The 22,036-nt window shown below is 44.1% G+C and overlaps 1 protein-coding gene across 3 annotated transcripts in view; it reads right to left on the reverse strand.

Moving 5' to 3' along the window:
• arhgef10la (Rho guanine nucleotide exchange factor (GEF) 10-like a) overlaps positions 1 to 21,663 on the reverse strand; it is a 79,829-nt gene extending 58,166 nt beyond the window's left edge. The window contains exons 1-12 of one of the 3 annotated variants that reach the window (XM_018725869.2): positions 21,657 to 21,663; positions 20,146 to 20,440; positions 19,212 to 19,239; positions 16,504 to 16,610; positions 10,974 to 11,063; positions 10,461 to 10,588; positions 7,316 to 7,424; positions 6,682 to 6,785; positions 6,380 to 6,457; positions 2,988 to 3,167; positions 1,633 to 1,749; positions 1,088 to 1,180 (exon numbers count right to left, since the gene is read on the reverse strand). In XM_018725869.2, coding sequence (XP_018581385.2) covers positions 1,088 to 1,180; positions 1,633 to 1,749; positions 2,988 to 3,167; positions 6,380 to 6,457; positions 6,682 to 6,785; positions 7,316 to 7,424; positions 10,461 to 10,588; positions 10,974 to 11,063; positions 16,504 to 16,610; positions 19,212 to 19,239; positions 20,146 to 20,437 — 1,326 coding nt within the window. In that variant the 5' untranslated portion in view covers positions 20,438 to 20,440; positions 21,657 to 21,663. Of the gene's footprint in view, positions 1 to 1,087; positions 1,181 to 1,632; positions 1,750 to 2,987; positions 3,168 to 6,379; positions 6,458 to 6,681; positions 6,786 to 7,315; positions 7,425 to 10,460; positions 10,589 to 10,973; positions 11,064 to 16,503; positions 16,611 to 16,705; positions 16,999 to 19,211; positions 19,240 to 20,145; positions 20,441 to 21,656 lie in introns of those variants that run through there. The other 2 variants (XM_018725871.2, XM_018725870.2) reach the window with 2 other exon arrangements.
• Between the last annotated feature and the right edge of the window lie 373 nt (positions 21,664 to 22,036).

A 22,036-nucleotide genomic window follows, 5' to 3' on the forward strand; every position in this document is an offset into this window, starting at 1 on the left:
ACAGCTGGGTGTATTAAATTGCAAAAAAATAAATGAGCGTTAACGCTCTCAGCTCTGATACTGCTATTTGTTTAGTTACCATCGTTGCAGCACACCATATGCCTTCATTAGGAAGACATGCACTTTTGAGTGTGTAATTTTATTCCAATATCACCGTACGGCTCTTTTATTCCTCTCATCGAGTTACATCCCATTAGCACCTTGCTAGTGCGACTGTGTGTTTTCTTCTTACAGCAGCGCTGCGTTTCAGTCTGCTCTGGGCACCTTCCGTGAGTGGAAGACCTTGGGATCCACCGTGCCTAAGGCACCACGCAGCTTTGGCGGTCAAAGCCTCGGGCACATGATCAAAAGGTGCACGTTAGAGTCCCAGGAGTAGTTAGCAGATACTGAGCAGTGGGTTTAATCTGAGCTTAAATTTCTTCCTTTTTGCCTTTGTGGAAAATTTAAAAGAGGATGTGTTTCATTTTAGGCAATTCGTAGGGCTACGGATAGTGTAGAGCACAATAGAACCTGGGAATTTAATACAGCAGAATGCCGATTACCCAAACTAATGGACACCAAAGTTGGTTTGGTAAATCAAATAGTTTGGATAATCATACATCAGAATACCCAGTTTATACAAAACGAAAAATTAGGCACTGAATTAAATTATCGTACGCAAGGTTATTGCAACTGTATTTTGAGAAATTAAGTAAATATGAAGTTAAAACTAGTTGATTTAAGAAATGGTTAATATTAATAATAAATACAATTTGAAGAAACAATTTATATTATATTTATTTTGAACTTACCTAATAATACCTCATAACCTAACCTAATGTAATAATTACCTAATAATAACAAGGTATTCAGTAGCACAGGGGTGACAACTTGAAGGTTGTCATCAATGATGCCCAGTTTAAATAACTAGTTGGGAACCTGCTCCTGTACCCTTGAGAAAAGCATCTAACTCAATGTTTTCCAGTGAAAAAAAATTGATATTAATTAGAAAAAATTGCCCCACCAAGAGAAACAGCATAATAATAATAATAATAAGAAGAAGAAGAAGAAGAAGAAGAAGAAGAAGAATTTCAGGCTACTTACTCACCTGCAGCAGGAGGATGAACTGCGGAAATCGTTGGATGGGTTTCACCATCAGGCCATACAGGGTGATGCGGTCAGCACTAGAGGCCTGCTTCTTCTGTAAGACATGGTACGGAGTGAGGTGACTGACCAAAGGTCGGGGGGGTGATGACTTTCCACTGCTACACAGATGGGTGCAGTGCTGGGCATCTCTGAGCACTCCGCCTCCCAACTCTTTCACCCCCACCCCCCCACACACAGAAGGTGTTTTTAATAATAAGCACTCTCCTCATGCTAATTCATGGAAATCACACAAGCAAATCCAAGGTCTAATTTTTCACAAACAATAAAAAAATTGCTGTATGCTAAAATGGAATTATAATTTCACAGCGGAGTACACACATCGCTTTGTTCTCAGACAAATCAGTGTGTGGTGATCTTTATGATAAACTTCAGACTTCATGAATAAAGAAAAACAACGCAAAGAGCGGGATCCACTTTTAGCTCAGCATTCGGAATTTAATGGGCCAAAATGAGTCAAGGAAACTTGTGTTGTTAAAAGCAGCTCACCTTCAGAAATTCCAGGAAGGCCGGTTTGGACATGCAGGCTTTCTTAATAAGCGCCATGGCGTTGGTGAAATTGTTGACATAATCACTGTAGACGTCTAGTACCATCGACTTGGAGAACTGTAAAACAGGGAAGGTGCTGCTGAGGAGTTTGTGGGTAAGCTTGGTCTGGGTAGGGGTATGTGGAGGAAGAAAAGGGGTATGATTACAGCACAAGAAAGCTGTCATATGAAGAAAAGCAGATTGTGCGTACCTATCACAAACCGATCACAAAAATGCACCTGGACGTGGTTTGACCTTACCGCTTTTCGCCATCCTTCGCCCAAAGCTGCTCATTCATACACAATTATAAGTGCAGGTGTTAACCTCCAATTTGTCCGGCGAAAAATAATTTTTAGATGAAACACTGCTGATATCAGCAGTACTTTTTAAAATGCAATGTGTTTGCCATCCCAAGTGATGCTTTCTTTGTAACCCAAGCGTGGGCTGCAGGGGTCACCCCATGAGGGGACGGGAAGCAGGTTCACTCGTCCTCCTTTGATGAAAGGCTCGCGTACCATTCCTGCAGATGCTGACAGCAGCGCTTCGGGAGGGGAACATGCCAGCGGAAATTAGTGGAGCGCTGTCAGCAATGAACTCCCCCGGGGGGTGTCCGAAAGCACAGGGGCGTGGCGTCATTAGGAGGCACTCCTGCACAGCAGCCCTCGCTGATTAATAATCCATTATGCAAAAAAATCAATAATCTTCCGAATTCATCTGTTCGTGGTGCACACTGCTGCGGGTGCTGGCTGCACCGTGAGGCTCGAAGAGTCAGAGGACACCGATCCCATCGCACAACGGATGGGTCCACCGCGACCGCTGCTTCTTTTTTAAACAGCACATAACGTGTCCTTTGAACGGAGGAGCACATTAGAGAGGTTTACAGCAGGAAATTAATTCATTAACCCACTTATGAGGGTGCATCTCATAAGGCTCCCCCGTTGCCATGGTGTCGGGAAGAGCTCCATCACAGTTGTTATTGAATCCCCATCTCCAGAAAGGCACTGCTTGCTGCTCGAGATGTCCTGACGGTAAGCCTCTGATCTACGCGATAACTGGATAGGGCTGACAGGCATAAATGTGTGTCGGCTGGCAGTTTACAGCTTTTATGTGCGAGAAAATGGCCAGGCTTTTCCAACGGGACAGCTCAAGTCCCTGTGGTTTTTTCTCATCCAGTGTCGAATCCCGAGGTGGGCAGTTCTTTCCCCGGAGATGTTTGGATTTCAAGTGTAAATCAGTGACCGACCTAAAGGTAGGTTTAAAGTGTGCCTTCTGCATCCAACCCCCCAACGCAGAACATTGCCACAGGTGACACTCACCGACGCCACAAAAAGGTCCCCAATCTTCTCGCTGACGTCCCACTCAGCCACCCGCGAGGCCAGCGCGATCTGGAACATGGAGTGACACTGCAGGATCTCCCGCACCCGGTAGAAGATGGATTGGATCTTCCTGAGGCTCAGGATGCGGGACTCCATCTCCAGAAGTGGCTTCTGGTACTCCTGAGGAGTAGGAGAGGTGAGACAAGTTTAGAAAAAAAAAGGGAGAAAGCAAATTTTTGGGGAGGTCAGCTGAAAGTTAGGAGTTAGGTGTAGCATAAGGAAAAGAGGGAGTGAAGAAGGATCAAAATAATTGGAATTCGCCGAGGTTCAAACCATTCCTTTGTACATTTTCCATTTCCAGGGTCACAGTGGCCTACAGCCTAGACAGCAGCAGCCAGGAGTCCATCACCGGGCAATCACATACACCCCATCCCTCAGACACACACACACACACTCACACTTAGGACCATTTAAAGTCACCAGCTTTCCTAAAACACACATCTTTGGACTCTGGGATGTTAGCAAGCACCTGGCGGAATACCGAACAAACACAAGAGGAACATGCAGACGCCGCACAGAGGCGGATTGAACCATTGCCCCCAGCAGCACCGTGCCGGGAAGGTCCGAACCTTCTGGGCCACTGCCCTGAGCTGATCTCTGTCACGGTGCTGGTCTCCTGCAGTCATCATTTACTATACTCCCCCCCAAATGGAGTAAAAAGCTCATGCTTGCTTTTTATATGCCATCTGGCCATTTTACGCTAGTTTCACACTTAAATTCTAAACAGGACTGGGCAGGATGGCACGAGTTGAAAAGCAGGCGCTCTGTAAGGACTGCATTAGCACGGTGACATGTGACAATAACAAAGTACCCTGTGCAGATTAATTGAGACTGAAGAGGCTACACCCAGCTGTTCAGTGCGGCGTTAAACGGATTATTTGTTGTAAATGAATGTAACAAGCTGCCATTCTTTAATTACCTGAGCGCGCATGTTTTGCATTGTCCAACTCATAACTGGAAAGAACGGAATGAGGGAGCGTGGCACCCCCCGCTCTGCAGGAGGGAGGGGAAGGGAGGAGGATGGACCGACACACACCCTGTGTTTTCATTTAACTGACACTTTTCTCCATAGCAACTCGCAATTTCAAAGAGCGTACAGGTATACGCCCGCTTATACAACCAGGCAACTGTAGTGGAGAAATTTAGGGTAAGTACTTTGCTCAAGGGCACTGCAGTTGAAGGTAGGATTCAAAGCTGCAAACTTTGGATCCAAAGGCAGCAGCTGTAACCACTAAAGCACCGGTTCCCTCTAACCCAGATTTAACCCATTTACCCAACCATCAGAGGAGAAGGGATGAGCAAGAAGAAATCCAGTCCTGGGACAGAGTCTCAGATGGAGATTGAGATCAGCAGCTGCCCGCCGACATCCAGCCGCAGCCCTGAGCACGAGAATTTACCCCTTGCCATCCCTCCTACCAAACCTCTTTTCCCCGACCACCTGGCACATTGTAAAGAAACCAGCGCCTGTTTGCACTCGCCGGAAGTCTCCGGAGTGTTCTTCCCACAACGAGACACATTAATCAGTGATGCTTAAGTGATCCAGAAGCTATAAACTGTAGAATGTTAAAGCCAAGTGTATTTTGGACTATGCTTTTCTAAACATTGCGGCAAACACAAGCGGGTGTAAAATTTTTGAAACAACATTTTTACAGTCGATTTCAAGACCGAGAGCAACAGAAAAATATTATCGCGGTTCTAAGAAACAGTCTTTGTAGAAGTAAATGTGTTTTGAAGTGGCTTTGTAGCAAAGTAGCGCACGGCTAGAGATACCCAAAGGTTCACCACCGGGCAGGTAGTCGCTATACTTGTCTGAGACGGCTACAAATGTCAGGACAGGAAATTCTTAAATTTGATCAAGAAGCATAAATGCTGAGGAAGCAAAAACAACATCTTTTTAATCTTCTTCAATAGCTGCTCCACAAACTGATCTGTAAAATTCCCTCCGGAGCATCAGAGGAGAAGGTAAATTTAATTCCCAGCCGATTCGATTTGCACTTGTATAATCAGTGTGGCTGAAGGCAGTAAATAAGAAAACATACTGAGATTTTACAAATAACAATGGGGTCTGTGCTTCTGTACAAGCCATTCAAAGACAATGGGTTATTGACGTAAAAACCATCTCGGCTAAGAGAAGTAATGTTCACGAAGCTTTTTTACTGGATGGGAGTTTTCCTCTTTTCTTTGTCATTTATTACTTAGCAGATCCTCCAAAAGTAGTTGTTGCAACCTAAGGGTGTTTAATTGTTCCTTTACATAGCTGTTAAAAAATTAATTCTTCAAAAAAGGCAGTACAGCTTACAGTGCTGCTTGCAAGTATGCAAACCCCTTGTGTCCCTTAGTTTTACCACGAATTGGGTATTTAATGAGAATCGGTGTTTCTCGTGTGACATAATAGGTGTGTAATGAGCGATTCCATATGTTGCTTAAAAGGAAATCATGTCTGTAGTAGAAACACACAAGCAGTGCAGGTGTAAAAATAAGTGAAGCTCAAGTTGCATTAATTATACCAAGTAGGTAAGTAGAATCAGGGGTGTAAATCATGGTAATTTATTTTATATTATTTTATAAGCTTTTTTTAATATTTTATACAAGATTAATGGCAATTCCTGTAGGGTTCACATACATTCAAACAACTATGTATGTCTTGACACAGAAGTAAAAAGAATCTCACACACACACACACACACACACACACACACACACACGCACTGACTGAAACTGCTTATTCCAAGCAGGGTCGCAGCGAGCCGGAGCCGAACCCGGCAACAGAGGGCATAAGGCTGGAGGAGGAGGGAACACACCCAGGACGGGACGCCAGTCCATCACAAGGTACCCCAAGCGAGACTCAAACCCCAGAGTCACCAGAGAGCAGGCACAGGCCAAACCTGCTGCAGCACCACACCCCTCGTTGGAAATACAGCTAAACTTAATTCTCCATAAATAAATAACCTCAGTAGGGGTGCGGTGGCGCAGTGGGTTGAGCCACAGTCCTTCTCTTCGGTGGGTCTAGGGTTCGAGTCCCGCTGGGGGTGCCTTGCGACAGACTGGCGTCCCGTCCTGGGTGTGTCCCCTCCCCCTCCGGCCTTACGCCCTGTGTTACCGGGTAGGCTCCGGTTCCCCCGTGACCCCGTATGGGACAAGCGGTTCTGAAAATGTGTGTGTGTAAATAACCTCAATGCCTTTACATTAAAGGATACAAAAATTGTTTTTCTGAAGCTCAATGTTCGACCTACAATGTGTGTGCTTACAGACTGAACATTTTCAAATAATCTCCATTTCTTCACAAATATCTCATGTATAATTTTGTGTCGGGGATGTGTGTAATATCCCACCTGAAGAATCCTTTTGAGAGACTCTAAGTAGTTTCTCTCGCTCTGTATGATGGAGCCGAGGATGTGGCGTCGGAGAACCTGACAACAAGACTAGGATTGAAAGAAAAACCGCAATACAAGTGTGGGCACGTGTCATTAGATTTTACAGACACCATAATTTTAATTGCATTTATATCCAGAGAGAACGGAATTAAAAATTGTTCCACCAATAATAACACCATCCGTACGAGTGTGGATGACAAGCAGAGGGTAGCTTATGCACCGGGGGCCATTATTAAAATACCGCTATTCATTCCACACACCTGCTGGCTGCTCAACCCCTCCGGCATGGGACCCAACTCCGGTGGGGGGTGCTTCACTTCCGACAGCATCACATCCAGGTATCCGGCGTCATCCTCAGCCTGGTCTGTCTCGACACAAAGACACAGGCGGTCGAACCACGCAGCACAGTCCCGCATTAAAACTTACAGTACGAAGTACAGTGGACCCCCTCCGTATATTGACTAATATTAGACAGCAATCTTTTTACACCAGGCAGAGTTGACTTTGTCAAGCCGCATCCCACCCCCGTCGCTTTTCTCGCATTTCATTTCATTCATTCCCGCTCTTCACATCAAGAGATTTCGACACTTTCAGTGCCTGCCCCTAATGGAACAAAGCCAGCTTGACTTATCCAAACAATATCATTTTTAACATTTTATGGCATTTGGATATTATTAATATACTCTATTCTTTCCTTCTTATTCCTTTCTTCTTTCAAAGCAGGACACAAAAGGCAATAGAAAACGTTTTATCTCAGTTCCGGAGGAATGCCGGCAGTGTTATGTTTGAGGTGCGCTTAAGTTCAGCGGCAGAAATGAAAAGCGAAGGCTTTTGGAGGAATATAAATGGTGTTCCCACCCACACCGGTGCATTGGGCCACACCTCTCATACTACCTGAGTTGTCCTTCCTGTGGAGGAAGGGGACCTTCCGCATGACTGCTATCTTGGTCTTCTCCAGGCTGTCCTTGGTTCCGTTCCTGGCCGCTTTCATCAGCTGATGGACCTGTTACGGAGGAGCAGGGAAAGGAAAAGGCCTTTATTCCATGATGGAGAAACAGTCCACGGAGCTCTCCTGCAGCTCCCCAAGTTCCCCGTCGGATCGAACCCCGCCGGGAAGCCTGTATCTCAGATCGGAATAGGGCGGAGTTGGGGTGTCGGGGGGAGGCTGCTCTCTCCGTTTTGTTGGGCCTGCAGATGGAATCCTGTGTGCAGCTGTGAAAGGAGCTTTGCGCAGCTCATACCGCCTTTGCAGCACGGTCTCCAGCAGCACTCTGGGCTGGGGTGAAACCCCGCTCAAACAGCCGTGGGCTGGCGCAGCGCTGAAGCTCTGAGAAGGCTTCTCATTTCACTGCTCCGCAAATCCGGGTCATTAATTAGAGGAACTTGGCAAAGTCTCTGCTGTGACTGATGTGTTATTTGCTTTATTTATTCATGAGGTCATGAGATACAGCACATGGGGGGGGGGGTACCCTCTCAGGCCTCGCATGGGTGTGTCTCCAGTGCTAGGGGATGGGCGGAGCCCCTTGTGGCAGCCGGTCTGCATTAAACCTGCTCCCGTTTTCACATAGTCCCACACCCTACGGTAAGAAGGGTACAAGAAGGGTACTTTGGTGTTGCCGCTGGGTCGGCCCCTGAGCCGCACGGCCAGCTTGCGTCCGGTCTGGGCACAACGATCCTTCAGGCGCCGGGCATCTGGGGAGAGCTAGGGTCATCGCCACGGTAACCGCAGAGGGCAGAGGGAGAGTCAAGGTGATAGGAGATGGATGGAAAGAGGAGGCAAATGTGGAGGAGCAGGGGAGATAAAGAAGGGTGAAGGAAGATAAGTAGGGTTTGCAGCAGCCACAGAAATTATTGGGTGTGAAGACCTAGAGGGATGCAGATGCAGCTTACAGGGCGCCACATGCAGTGCTGAGGCACCAGGATGGTGTTTCTCCAGTGTTTTACCCTTCAGTGTTGCGCCTCCAGCGCAAACAGATGAGCGGGAGCACGGCGACTCCAGTGACTGCATTCACGCTGCCGATTGTTCTCATTTCTCAGCACTTTGTGAGCCAACTCCACCAGCCACACCGTTCAACGCGTGGCAAAGAGTAATTATTAGCAGGAGCACTGAAGGGTAAATCCAAATCAGAGCTATACTCCACTGTCCTCGGATACTGGGATTGCACACCTAGGGCTCAGTTTCTTTGCGAAGCAATTCCCACCGTGGCTAAAAAGAAGCGCGAATTTGACATTGCAATCTTCGTCGGTGCATTCATTTGCAAAAGAAAAATCCGGAATGGAAATTCTTAGCGGAAGAATAAATAATGATAACTCGGAAACTGTTATCCCCAGCTCCTTCAAGGAGAAAAGGCTGAGCGTGTGAGCAGAAGACCTGCAGGGACTGATCGTGGGCAGACAGCCGCTGCGACGGAAGCTGAGCGCTGGGTGGACAGCAGTGTTTGGCAGGCAAACAGCAGCGACGTGACACACGCAGGTATGCAGACTGGGAGCTTGGGAAGGAGTTCCAGGAATGAGGAGCACACAGCAAGGAGAGGATGCTGGGAAAAGGGTGTTTGAAGGAAAGGAAAGGGGGTGTCGGTGGGAGGTGGGTGGTCAAGTATCGTGGGTGAAAAGGAAAGAGGAACAGAGGAAGCGCTCGCCCCGTGACGCTCAGCGTTGTCAAAATGACCAAAGCGCTGGCACCATAGGGGGTTCAACACTTTAACTCCCACAATGCACCGGTCTCCACTCTGCCCACATTTCAGGCACTGTTTTTAAAAGAGCTCGGCTAACGCGCGCTCTCAGCAGGTCTGCAGCTTGCAAGATGAGGCCCCTCTGAGCGTGAACCAACAGTGCCCCCCTGCGGTGAACACACACACAGCAGGAACAGGACAGGAGCACAAAGGTTTGCATTGATTTGTGTAGCTGACACTTTTCTCCTAAGTGACTTATGATTATTTACCCATTTATAGAGCTGGGTAAATTTACTAGAGCACTTTAGGGTAATTTGGGGTACTTTTCTCAAGGGTACTACATCTGGAGATGGGATTTGAACCTGCAACCCTTGGACCAGAAGGCAGCAGTTATAGATACCATCTGCCCCTGCGTTATGTTCTACATTTAAAATTCCTGGCGTTTCATATTACTGTCTTTATTTTCTTGAAACAAACCTGAAAATGAAATGCTGACGAGTTATTGAAGCTGTTTCGTTACTGTCCTTAGCAAAACCATAAATTATTTAAATATGCAAACGCTCTCACTCACTCACTCATACACTCACTTCCCTTAACAACTTGTCCAGAACAGGGTCATGGTTGTCAGGGGCCTATGCCGGAAGCGAGGGAATAATGAAAAGCAGGGTAAACACTGGGTGGCATATCAGTCCATTGCCGAGGTATAACAAATTATCGTATTATAGTATAGAGGCAGCTGATAGAGCTGCTGCCTTTGGACCTGAAGGTTGCAGGTTCAAATTCCACCTGCAGCTGTAATACCCTTGAACAAGGTACTCACCTGAAATTGTTCTAGTAAAGTTACCCAGATGGGTAAATGATTTCAGGTACATTGTAAGCTGATTTGGGGGGGTGCGGTGGCGCAGTGGGTTGGACCAGGGTCCTGCTCTCTGGTGGGTCTGGGGTTCAAGTCCCGCTTGGGGTGCCCTGTGACAGACTGGCGTCCCGTCCTGGGTGTGTCCCCTCCCCCTCTGGCCTTACGTCCTGTGTTACCGGGTAGGCTCCGGTTCCCTGTGACCCCGTATGGGATGAGCGGTTCCGACAATGTGTGTGTGTGTGTGTGTGTGTGTGTGTGTGTGTGTGTGTGTGTGTGTGTGTGTAAGCTGATTTGGAGAAAAGTGCCAGATAAATGTATAGAGGGGAAGGCTTTGCTGGAGCAATTCATACTAGATACAAATCTCAGCCATCCTCAAACAGGGCCTGTCTCATATTCCGACACAGCATGATACCCCAAGAAGCACATACACCCCTACTTTTCTCCGCCACACAATATACACAGATACTACGACATGGATTTGCATTCATGGGCCATACACACACCTCCATACCTTACTGCGAGCCGGTGCTTTGCACTCGCCATCAGAGTGCTCATCGTAGCTCTCAAACTCACTGGAGCTCCATCCATTGCCCCGCCCCCGCACGTCCTCATCCCTCTCCATGTCCTCATAGATGTCATCTGATACAAAAGGGAAAGACGTCACACACACTTCACTAATGCGCTAGCAGCTACGTCCAGCAGGCAGCTCTTTCAGAATATAGAAGCCTCCAGTGATGATTTCAAGCTGGAAACATTGCTTTTGATAATACTTGCTTATCACAAGGTTTTATGGAAGGTAACTTGTATGGTTGGTGTATTGACCCTTCATTAATTGAGCTGCGTGCAAAAGCCAATGAGGTTGCAAGATCCATTTTCAATGAAACGGACACTTACCTGCGACTTGAACCTGCAACCTCCAGGACACAGTGCTATTCATGTATTTTTGCCAGCTCCTCTATTAGGACAACACAGCAAAGTGACAGAGAGGTGACAGAAACAGCACACACCCAGGAGAGGGACTCACCTTCCGCAGGAGAAATGTCCTCATAGGGCACGTTGTCATAGAGAACCTCCTCCTCCATCGTCTGCGGACCAGCTCCTGCTGACCTTTCCCCTGCACAATATCAACATACGTTTTTGAATCTCTATGCAGCCAAGACACAGTCATGAGCCTGAGTATCAATTTCATGTGATTTCGGGTTTTTGATTTCAATTTATTAAATGAAGCTTATTTGTAAATGTATTTATTCGCTCATACTTTACGCTGTATTAATTGGATATACGTGATAAAGGGTGTCTCTGATAATATTGCGGCAAAAATCTCCGCGTCGTTCGTCGGTGTCAGCGTGTTCGTATATGCAGTGCGAAGTCAAAAGTTTGAGTACACCTGCTCAAGGTGGACACTACTAGTTTGGGATAAACAGGACAGAAGTGTGACAGTAAAGCAACCTACATCCCACGTCTCTGGGGACTGCTTCAGAAGAGCTGGAAAGACAAGTCCGAGTATTTCGTTCCACACATATATGTGCGTGTGTGTGTGTGTGTGTGTGTGTGTGTGTGTGTGTGTGTGTGTATACATATGTGCATACAGTGCTACTTGTGAAACCCTTGTGTCCCTTTTACCACAAAATGGTTAATTGATGAAAAGGAATCTTTCTCATCTGACATTATATGTGTTTAATTACCATATTAATTAATAACCCTTAGGGTTATACTTAGGGTTAGCGTTTTAATATAGTAAAACACAATAACCCTATTTAATACAATAATGACTATCCCTACAGGGACACAGTTTCGAGCAGCACTGTGTGCGTATGTATACATGTGTATGTATTAATACTGTATACAGACACATTTATATAATACTGAAAATATTTTTTGCAGATTTTTTACTGAAAAAAATGTGGTTAAGTGCAATAGCAGAAGCCTTCTTGGCACATTTAGAAATCACAAGTTCTTGGGCACAAGTTCAACTCATTCCATGTTACCAGTACTACGGTCTTCCCCATTTCTACAGCAAGGCAGCAGATTGTTCTAGAATCCTGGAGTCCTAATAAGGACCCTCCAAACGGCCGACCTGGCACTGAACGCTGAGTCTCGGTGTCTCCGTGAAAGTGCTCAGCATAACAAAAACAGCGCAGCAGCGCCAAACATTTGGCTTCCCGCTCCCGAGAGCCGCTGCAGTGTTCACTTCCCCGTGGCCCTTGGCCTGGATGAGGAATTACTTTTAATGCTCAAATCGGTTTGAGATAAAAACAGCTTTTTTACACTTGTTTACTTGTTTCCTGGGGAGCGCATTTCTTCTAAAGGCTCTTTTTAAATTGTAACAGTTTTTTCAACACTGTTATTGCAGGCAAAGCGAAAAGAAATATAGACCGTGAATTACCCTGAATTAATGAATGTGCACCCCAAAAAAGGAACTGAGAAGGAACAAAGTGCTGAAATTATAATAAGCATCAAGCCTCCTTTTCAGAAAATGGTTACAGAGCTAAACATCGCAGTGTGATGAGTGTAATACGGTAAAAGCAGAGGGAAGACGGCTGCCAAAGGAGCGGTAAAAGCAGGACAGTATCGGGTGTGGCTCATAACATTTATGTATGAGAGTGCGACACGGATCGAGGGGAATCGGCCCTCCGTCTGCAGCGCTAGGATTCGCCCTCAAAACGAGAACAAAGTTAAACTTCCGCTCGTGAATAAATCTCAGAAGAACCGTTACTGGGCCAAACCAAACTGTGGTGCAGCTGTTTGGAAAGCGACGCCCGTTTTTATTGGTCCGAGAATCTGCTGGAGTCGTCCGTATGATTTTCCTCAAGAACAACTCAACGTTTAAAGAAGAAAACATTCCAGTCTTGTTCAGCCTTTCCAGTTAGCTCTTTATTCCTTCACATGGAGTAATACCACTACATAGTCACTCATCAGTTAAAAACAGGGATCACTATGGGCACCGTTAGTGTAGTGGTTAGAGTCCCCATCTCACACTCTAAGGTTTGAATTCCACTTCCTGCTGTAGTACCTTTATTCATTTAACAGATGATTTTCTCCAAAGTGACTTCCAACAAACACTATGTAGTGTTATCAGCCCACACACCTTATTTACCACAGTGACTTACACTGCTAGATACATTACTTATACTGGGTCACTCATCCATACATCAGTGAAATACACTCTCTGTCAGTCACACACTATGGGGGAACCTGAACAGCATGTCTTTGGATTGTGAGAGGAAACCAGAGCACCCTGAGGAAACCCACACAGACACAGGGAGAACATGCAGACTCCACACAGACTGAGTAGGGCTCAAACCCACATTCTCTCACACTACCCAGGTGCTGTAAGACAGCTACTCGCTGTGCCACTGTGCCACCACAGAACTTTCCCCTCAGTTTTGTTACATTAATCATGCTTTTGGTATTAGTTTGTACTACACACACACACACACATTTTCAGAACCGCTTGTCCCATACGGGGTCACGGGGAACCGGAGCCTACCCGGTAACACAGGGCGTAAGGCCGGAGGGGGAGGGGACACACCCAGGACGGGACGCCAGACCATCGCAAGGTACCCCAAGCGGGACTCGAACCCCAGACCCACTGGAGAGCAGGACTGTGGTCCAACCCACTGCGCCACCACGCCCCCTTAGTTTGTACTATATGTGAGTTTTTAGAAAAAATGTTTCACGTTCTTGAAATTAGCAAATTTTTGCAAATTTTGGCATCGGGTTTCCAGTACATTTTAGGATGTGATGCGTTCCGGAATGTTTTGGTACTTTTTACAATGTTCTGATGCCTTCTAGAATCTTCCAATGGCTGTAAAGTCCCAAACTTAAACTGACACTAGAAGAACTAGTGGTATTTTTGTAATCAGTAAACTTTAATCATAATCAATGCAAAAGTCAACTTAACTAAGAACTTTGAAAAATTTTGTTGTGTTGTGTAATGTCGCATGACCGCATGGGTCACTGTCATAGGCAGCTTTCCTTGACACACTTCGCCCTCAAAGTCCATGTTAGGCATTCAAGCGTTGGAGATACCTTGGGTTCCGGGCTCCACACACTGATGAGCCATTTTGGGCCTCTCAATTACATCGTTGGTGTTCTTCTAACCACTGTGTGGACAGCAAGGGTGCCTACTTGGCGAATTGGTACCACGCTCCATTAACACGTAGCACTCCCTCAGCTCATCTCCAGGACTGTGACCTCATGACCGCTCTTCCACACATTTATTTACCAGCGTCTGCCCCAACATCCATCATGGTTTGTAAATTATATATAGCGAGGCTCTCAGACTCATTTCACAGAGGGTGGTGTGTACACTAATCTTTACTGCAGCTTGTGCAATTAATTGGCTCAATTAATTGTTAATGCAATTGCACCTGTAACACACAACTTTTTATGAAGCTTTGCAGAATGAAACATTTGCATGATGCGTCGTACAATTTGAGCGCCCTAATTACATTCACGTTCATGTTTATACTTATTCATTTAGCTGACGCTTTTCTCCGAAGCGACTTACAGTGTTAAGGCAAAATATTAAAGTATAGGTAAGGTGCAAAGGCAGGATACGGAGAGCGATGAGCAGTACTGACTCAAGAGGCAGTTCCTGAAACTGTTCTCTGTTATTTTTCATTTTAGGATATGAGAAACAAATAAGGGAACCATACAGAAAAGGGGCTAAAGGATGTGAATCAGAGCTCTTCTCAAATGGTTCAGCAAAGGGCTTTACTCAACGGCAAACACTGTGTTTGGAGCTTGTTAACCAGCAAATACATCCACAAATAATAAAGTATGCAAAAGAAAGAAAAGACATCAGAACAGCCCTAAGAGCATAAACATAAATGCTCATTGTTCATGCAGTGTTTACCCACAACAGTTACATAGAACGTTGGCAAATGTTTTCTCGCTCTAAGACATTGTTTGAAAAGATACACAGCACATACAGCATATCATGTCTGACCTGTTTAGTTTGAGCAGTGTTTGCACTCCTGTCCCATGTGAAATGCACCCTGCTGTTATTGTAACCATAAAGTCAAGGGTTATGATTATTTCCAATTTTAACACATTTTATCTGTTGCTTTTATCCAAAGCAATCTACAGTCTATTTAGCTATTTATACAGCTGGGTAAGTTCACTGGAGCAATTTTGTCCTCGAGGGTATTACAGCTGGAGGTGGGATTCAAACCCACAACCGTCCAATGGCAGCAGCTCTAACCACTACACTAGCAGCTGCCCCCACATGGCAATATCACATACCATGAAGCCTGGCCTATCCATTATCACTTTATTATTACCAGCCATTATTACATAACTCCGTCTACTTTTACTCTGACATCATTGCATACTGTAGGAAAGTCTAAAGTATTATCGCCGAGCTCCATTTATCATAAACATAGATTAATCCCCATATGTATATATGTAATATATATGGCCTTAGCTTGTTGCTTATATTTAAAAATAGGAATATATATAGGCAGCAGGAAGTGTACTGGTTATTCGGGGTCATGACCTGAAGGTTGCCAGGTCAAGCCCATCTCTTTAGTGTCCTTGTCCGAGTGTTCACCCTGAATTATTCTAGTAAAAATGCTCTGTGTAAGTGCACTGAATACTTTAGTTAGAGTTAGTAACACAGGTATTCTTGTATTAGGAGTCTCGACATCGGATCATCTCTCCAGTAAAGTGACAACGGAGCGACGGAGTGTTTTTCTTACCTCTCAGTATGAATCCAATGTCATCAAAGACTAATTAGTTCAAAATTTACTTGCAACTAGTTCAAAATTTGCATGCAAAATACAGCACTTATAAAGGTTTTGATATTGCCCAGCAGAAAATTTTTAACCTTGTGAAAAAACACGGTATTGATAAAAATAATAAATTGTGAAATATTTGTGATAATAACATCAGCAAGGTTCTTTCAATTCCTAAATTAATGTCACTTCCTTATTATTATTATTATTATTATTATTATTATTATTGTTATTATACAGACACACACATATTGGCTGAAGTCGCTTGTCCCATGCGGGGTCGCGGCGAACCGGACCCTAACCCGGCAACACAGGGCGCAAGGCTGGAGGGGGCACACCCAGGACAGGACGCCAGTCCATCACAAAGCACCCCAAGAGGACTCGAGCAGGACCCGGCCAAGCCTGCTGCGCCACCGCACCCCCCATTATTATTATTATTATTATTATTATTATTATTATTATTGTTGTTGTCGTTATTGTTGTCGTCATCAATATATTTGTAAAACAAACACAATATCCCTCAAACACAGTGCATTAAAATTATGCCGTCAATGTTTTTCCACACAAACACGTGTCAATCGCTAAAACACTTGTCATGACCGGCCATGTAATACGTCACACTCCAGAAGCAATGTCACAGAATGCAATATGCTAGAGGTCTTTTCGGAAAACAAAAAAGTGTTTACACTCAATTTATTACATTAATGAGACAAGACCTCCGTAAATGATTCATTACCAAACTGAGCATGATGATTAAACACACCACCGATGTCCTCCTGCACTCCAGCACATGAACAAGGGTCTCTCCCTTACCTCGTCCAAGTGGGTCCCCTTCCCGGGGGGATTCTTTACACTGATCACTGCACAGCTCCTCTGCTTCCATGAATGTGGGGGGAGTGGGATCCACGGTGACAGAATCCCTGCAATATCAGCAGCACAACAGCTCTTACCCCTCAGCCCAAGTGTGAAAAAAAGAACGCAAACCCCATACATTTCCCTGTCACTTAATACAAACCCACGAGCACTCTTCTGTATCACTTTCTCGAGAACGTGGTATTTTTTTCTCTGTTTGCTATTCAGATACCATAATCTTGAGTGATTTACAGTCACCAGCTTACAAGCTCACACATCATAGGCGCCTGTTTCATAGATGCCGGCGGTTTGATGACTGCACCCCTTCTGAGGACAGCAGTCCAGGCTCTTAATCACGTCACATCGCCTGACACACTTCAACTGCAGGGTTCCCACATTGTTGAAAGCAGGGCCGCAGTACGTGGCTGGTTCCTTTTCTATGGAAGAGGAAGTGCCCTATAAACCACAGAGCACATCTTGTCAGGACACCATAGCTCATTTAAGACTGAGCAGCAAAGGGACCCCAAGGAGGAGCGGAGATCTAACAGGGAGCTTCATAATTATTTCAACCCTCGATGTTCTACATGCATATCCAGATTTACTGCCTGCTGCTGCTGTTCCACTTTCTGACGAGTAAACAAGGCTCAAAAAATTTGCGAGCATCACTAGTGGGGGGTCCTTTATACTGAGGGGCTGCCGTGGTGGAATTTTCTTGAGAAACCAAGTCAAATATACTGGACTATTGGAAAACACTGAATACCCACTGGATTTTGTTCTTTTTTTTTTTGTTTTTTTTTTTTTAATTTTTCCAACCCGCCTTTTGTCTCCTATGTGTTCTCACTTCTCCTTAAGACACACAAAGTACACAACTGAAACTCTACAGGCGACAGTACTGTCAGGCATAGCTGCCCCGTGCGGTCCTTCATGAAAGATAATGTATGTTTCTTAGATCAATATATTTCTTTTAAAAATACATTGCATTCTTCTCTGAAATGTATGTTTCTTGGGAGAAAAAAGAATAATTGTAAAAATAAATGAAAATGTGGAGGTAGCCAAGCTCCACAGAGCCTATTTTTCACTGGGGCCAGACTTCCGGGAAGATTTGTCCTATAGAAATAAAATAAAAAAAATAAAATAAAATAAAATAAAATAAAAACTATGTGGGTTACACTTGACAGGGCTTCAAGAACAAGATGTTGAACCCTTGCAGGTTAAGCCAGTAGAAAGGTCAATCACTGCAAAATCTACCAGTGTAAAGAGTGCTAAAGAGTGATCCAAGACATTTGGTAAAGTTTCAGAATTACTGGTGTACACCATTGACCTTTCCGTCATTAATAGCACAGCTGACATTATCACAGACTTTGGGTTTCTCATGTAGGATATGGAGATTTTGGATTCTCCGATGAAGCCAAGAAAGAACTCCGCCTCTCACGGGATGAGCACGCAGGTCTTTCTGAGTTGGACGAAGGGTTACCTCAACGTGCCCATACATGTTTAGCGAAACATCCCATGTTACAACGCATTCCTAACTCCAAGACAGCACTATTTTTCCCAGAAGTGAGACCGAGCCTTGTAAAAAGGTCTGTTCACCTGTCTCTCCAAGACACTTGCATGAACATATTTCCATACACATCACATAACACATGCACATCAGCTGAAACCACATGTCCCATACAGGGTCATGGGGAGCTGGAGCCTAACCTGGCAACGCAGAGCTGGAGGGGGGGAGGGGACACACCCAGGACGGGATACCAGTCTGTCACAAGATTCCCCAAGCAGGACTTGAACCCCAGACCCACCAGAGAGGAGGATGCAGTCCAACCCACTGTGCCACTGTGCCACTGTGCCACCAAACCCCCCTTTCAACACATTTTCACAGCAGAAAATTAATGCTTTTCTTTCTTTCTTTCTTTCTTTCTTTCTTTCTTTCTTTCTTCCTTCCTTTTGATGAACTCCTTCGGTTTGTAAAGTGTTTGTTTCTTGCTCCTTTTCTATGATCTGCTTTTTATGAAGATGAAGCAGTTTGTCTTGCTGATGGCCTGGGTGGGCAGAGCACTGATACTCATGAATATGCGGGAAGGTCATTAGCAAAGGTCAAGGGTCACAATGAATAGTCCTGTTTTTAACCCTCTAAACGCTGGATTGAGACAAAATATGTTTTATATCTGCAAAATACTAGCAATATTTGTGAAAATGTTTTGAGACTGGAACGATGCTGAGAGCTAACACTGACAATTTGCAAAAAAATAGTTGAATTTTGGAATTTTACAGTAATTTATTTTAAAAGAATTTTTTGCATTAAATAATTATGTGGGGACTTTATCATTTTATTAAGCAGAATTTTGAATATTTCCAAAACTAGATAAATAGGAAAAAATATATTTGAAGGAACAGCTGGAGCATTATAAATATTTCCTGCCAAGTAATGTTTGAGTAAGCGTGCTTCTCATATATCACTGACTTTATGTTGCTGTTGTCAACATACTGAACTGTCAAGGTGGAAATGTATTCTGGCCTTGCTGTAATGTGTTTTTTTGTTTGTTTGTTTGTGAAATCCAGAGCTACACAGAAGCAAAGAGTGGAAAGTGACATGACTATAGTATAGTAACATGACTATACTATTACTATACTATGGCTATTGATAAAATTGTACAGATTTCATAGCTTACCCTTCTGGTAGCATGCAGACTGGTACTTCTGTCAAAAAACAAACGATAATCAATATATAATCAAAATTTCATTATCACACATTTCATTAGATCTTCACAAATAAATATTTTCCTTAAAAACGCAGAAGAATTCTTTGCCATATTCCGTGGCACAGTAAACAGTAACACAAAACCATGAGAAAATAATGTAAAACACAAAGTCAGTTAAAGGAATACCAGCATACATCATAAAGAGAAGATACCTAGTGGCTAAAGCAGCATTCTATTAGATTAACTATTATCTATTTTTTTGTAATAAAATCCATACACGGTCAGTGCAGTTAATTCAGAAAAAAAAATCAGTACGTTTTCTTCGTCTCTCATAAGTTAATTTCAGTTTAGCAGTTTCCAGTTGTGATACCTGAAATGATAGCTGTTATTATTTTTGTGTTCTATAATGCTGGATGGCACTGGTATCAGGTTCGTACCCACTATGATGCCATGTACCTTGGGATATATGCTGATTAATTCTAAACTGCTGGCAGTGAGCAGGAGTTAATCACAGTCCCCCATACTTGACAGTCCTAGTGTGCACACCTGATCGTGTAACTGTGGCAACACGCGCCGCAAACTCTTGGCAGGACTCCACAGAGCAGAAAGAGGGCTCATGGGAATATTCAGACACTCCTACATGACATATACCTTCCTACAAGCCTGATTAGTGGAGTGCTAATTGCCTCCTTTCCAATCTCCTGCGTTTACATGGGAGTTGTTTGGCTCTGTTTTACACTGCGCAAATTATGGGACTGTAATTGATTCCTGTGTCTCATTTTCTGGTCTTTTACAAGTACCACAGTTGCCTTCGATCACTGGGGCTTTTGCAGTCATGTGTTCTTTTTAGAGATTTCTATATTATTGCAAATAAGGCCAGAAATGTCTCAGTGCTGGTAATTACCTATGATATCTGTGTGATGAGGTTTCTGTGCGCTGTGGTCATTCTTCCCAGAAGGCTGTGCGTTATTTATTTCTTCATCTGTCCCCGCTGAGAGCGACCCGACAGCAAGATCTCTTGAAGTTCTTGTGTAAGAAGTATCATTTTCCACCGGGTCCAGTTTCTTCTCCCCTGCTTCCAGGTGTCCCTCTTTCACAACAGAGATTTGCTCTGGAACAACGTCTTTATCACTGCCATCAAAATCAGACTCTTCCCCTTTTTCTTCCTCCTGTGCTGGAGATGATCCAGTAGACATGAGCTTTAAAAAAAAATACAAAGTTAATGAAATGGAGGCTCTAAATATACAGAAGATAGTTATTGGTCCTCGGTGAGTGAGATAGTGTAGTGGACAGAGCTGCCACCTGATACTCAAAGGAAGTTCAAATCCCACCTCTAGATGTGGTTGAACAAAGTATTAATCCTAAACTCCAGCAAAAATCACCTAGCTGTAGTGAAAGGTGAATCACTGTAAGCAGTACAACATAATAAACTGCTTTGTAAGTTCACTTTAAGCATTCTCATGTTCTGATTTCCCTGGCTGTCTACTGTTATTTATTGTTATTACTGTTACCGTTATTTATTGTTATTGTTATTAGCATTACTCATTGTCACTGTCATTGTTATTGTGCAGGATTTCTATTGTTTTTGTTCATAGTCTACAGAGAAGCATTCAAGAAGAATTTCATGATACTTGTACCTATGACAATAAACTTGAAATTTGAAACCTACTGGAAGTTTTTAGATGGTGCCGCATGATGATACGGGTGATAAATTGTCATCTTTTGATTCTAAGCCCATGTTTTTCATACGTGGACGTTTTTGCTTAAATGTGTACTAGTTTGACCCTGTGCTGTCCATAAAAGACAAAGTAAAGAAGTAAATAAATATGACAGCTGGTAGTGGTTGCAGTTATTTACTTTGGCTCCAAAGGTTGCTGGGTCAGTCCTCACCTCTGGCTGTATTACCCTTAAGCAAGGTACTTACCCTAAAATTGCTTTAGTAAAGTTACTCAGCTGTGTAAATGGGTAAATAATCATAACCTTAACATTATAAGTCACTTTGGGGAAAAGTGTCAGCTGAATGAATAATACCTCCAGGGCAGGGGGAAATGTCAGCTAAATAAATACCAATAGATGTATGGTGGCAAATACATTTTCACTCACATTGCAGAAATGAAAATAGCAGGTTATGACACGGGGCCACTGACAGTAAACCTTTGTTATGACGTTAATTTGAAGTATTTTCTTTTGAAGAAGAACACAGTGCATCACAGCTGTCTTTGGCATATTACCACATTTGCTGTGCTGTACCTCACAACATCATACACCATGTTTCTGTGCTACAAGATGTAATAGATGACAAATTAAGGCATTCTGCTATTACTAAAATTGCAGCTGGGTTTTCTAAACTGTTACACATAATCACTCGCACCACAGAATCATTATTCTAGGGTTAGTGTATTTCACCGTACATACCAGTGAGTGGCAGGGGGTGTGGTGGTGCAGTGGGTTGGACCGGGTCCTGCTCTCCGGTGGGTCTGGAGTTCGAGTCCCACTTGGGGTGCCTTGCGACGGACTGGCGTCCCGTCCTGAGTGTGTCCCCTCCCCCTCCGGCCTTATGCCCTGTGCTGCTGGGTAGGCTCCGTGACCCCGTATGGGACAAGCGGTTCAGAAAGTGTGTGTGTGTGTGTGTGTATACCAGTGAGTGTGTTTTTACTGAGTACTGCAATAAAACCCTGTATTTTACTCAAATTGACACTTACTTGTAAAAACATTATGCTAAAATTGTTTTAAAACAGCATCATATCTTGCAGTCTGGGACCATTCAGTAAATGTTTACCACTGCTTGAAAGTAT

The sequence above is a fragment of the Scleropages formosus genome, chromosome 22, assembly GCF_900964775.1.
Source record: "Scleropages formosus chromosome 22, fSclFor1.1, whole genome shotgun sequence".
In the NCBI taxonomy this organism is placed as follows: domain Eukaryota; kingdom Metazoa; phylum Chordata; class Actinopteri; order Osteoglossiformes; family Osteoglossidae; genus Scleropages; species Scleropages formosus.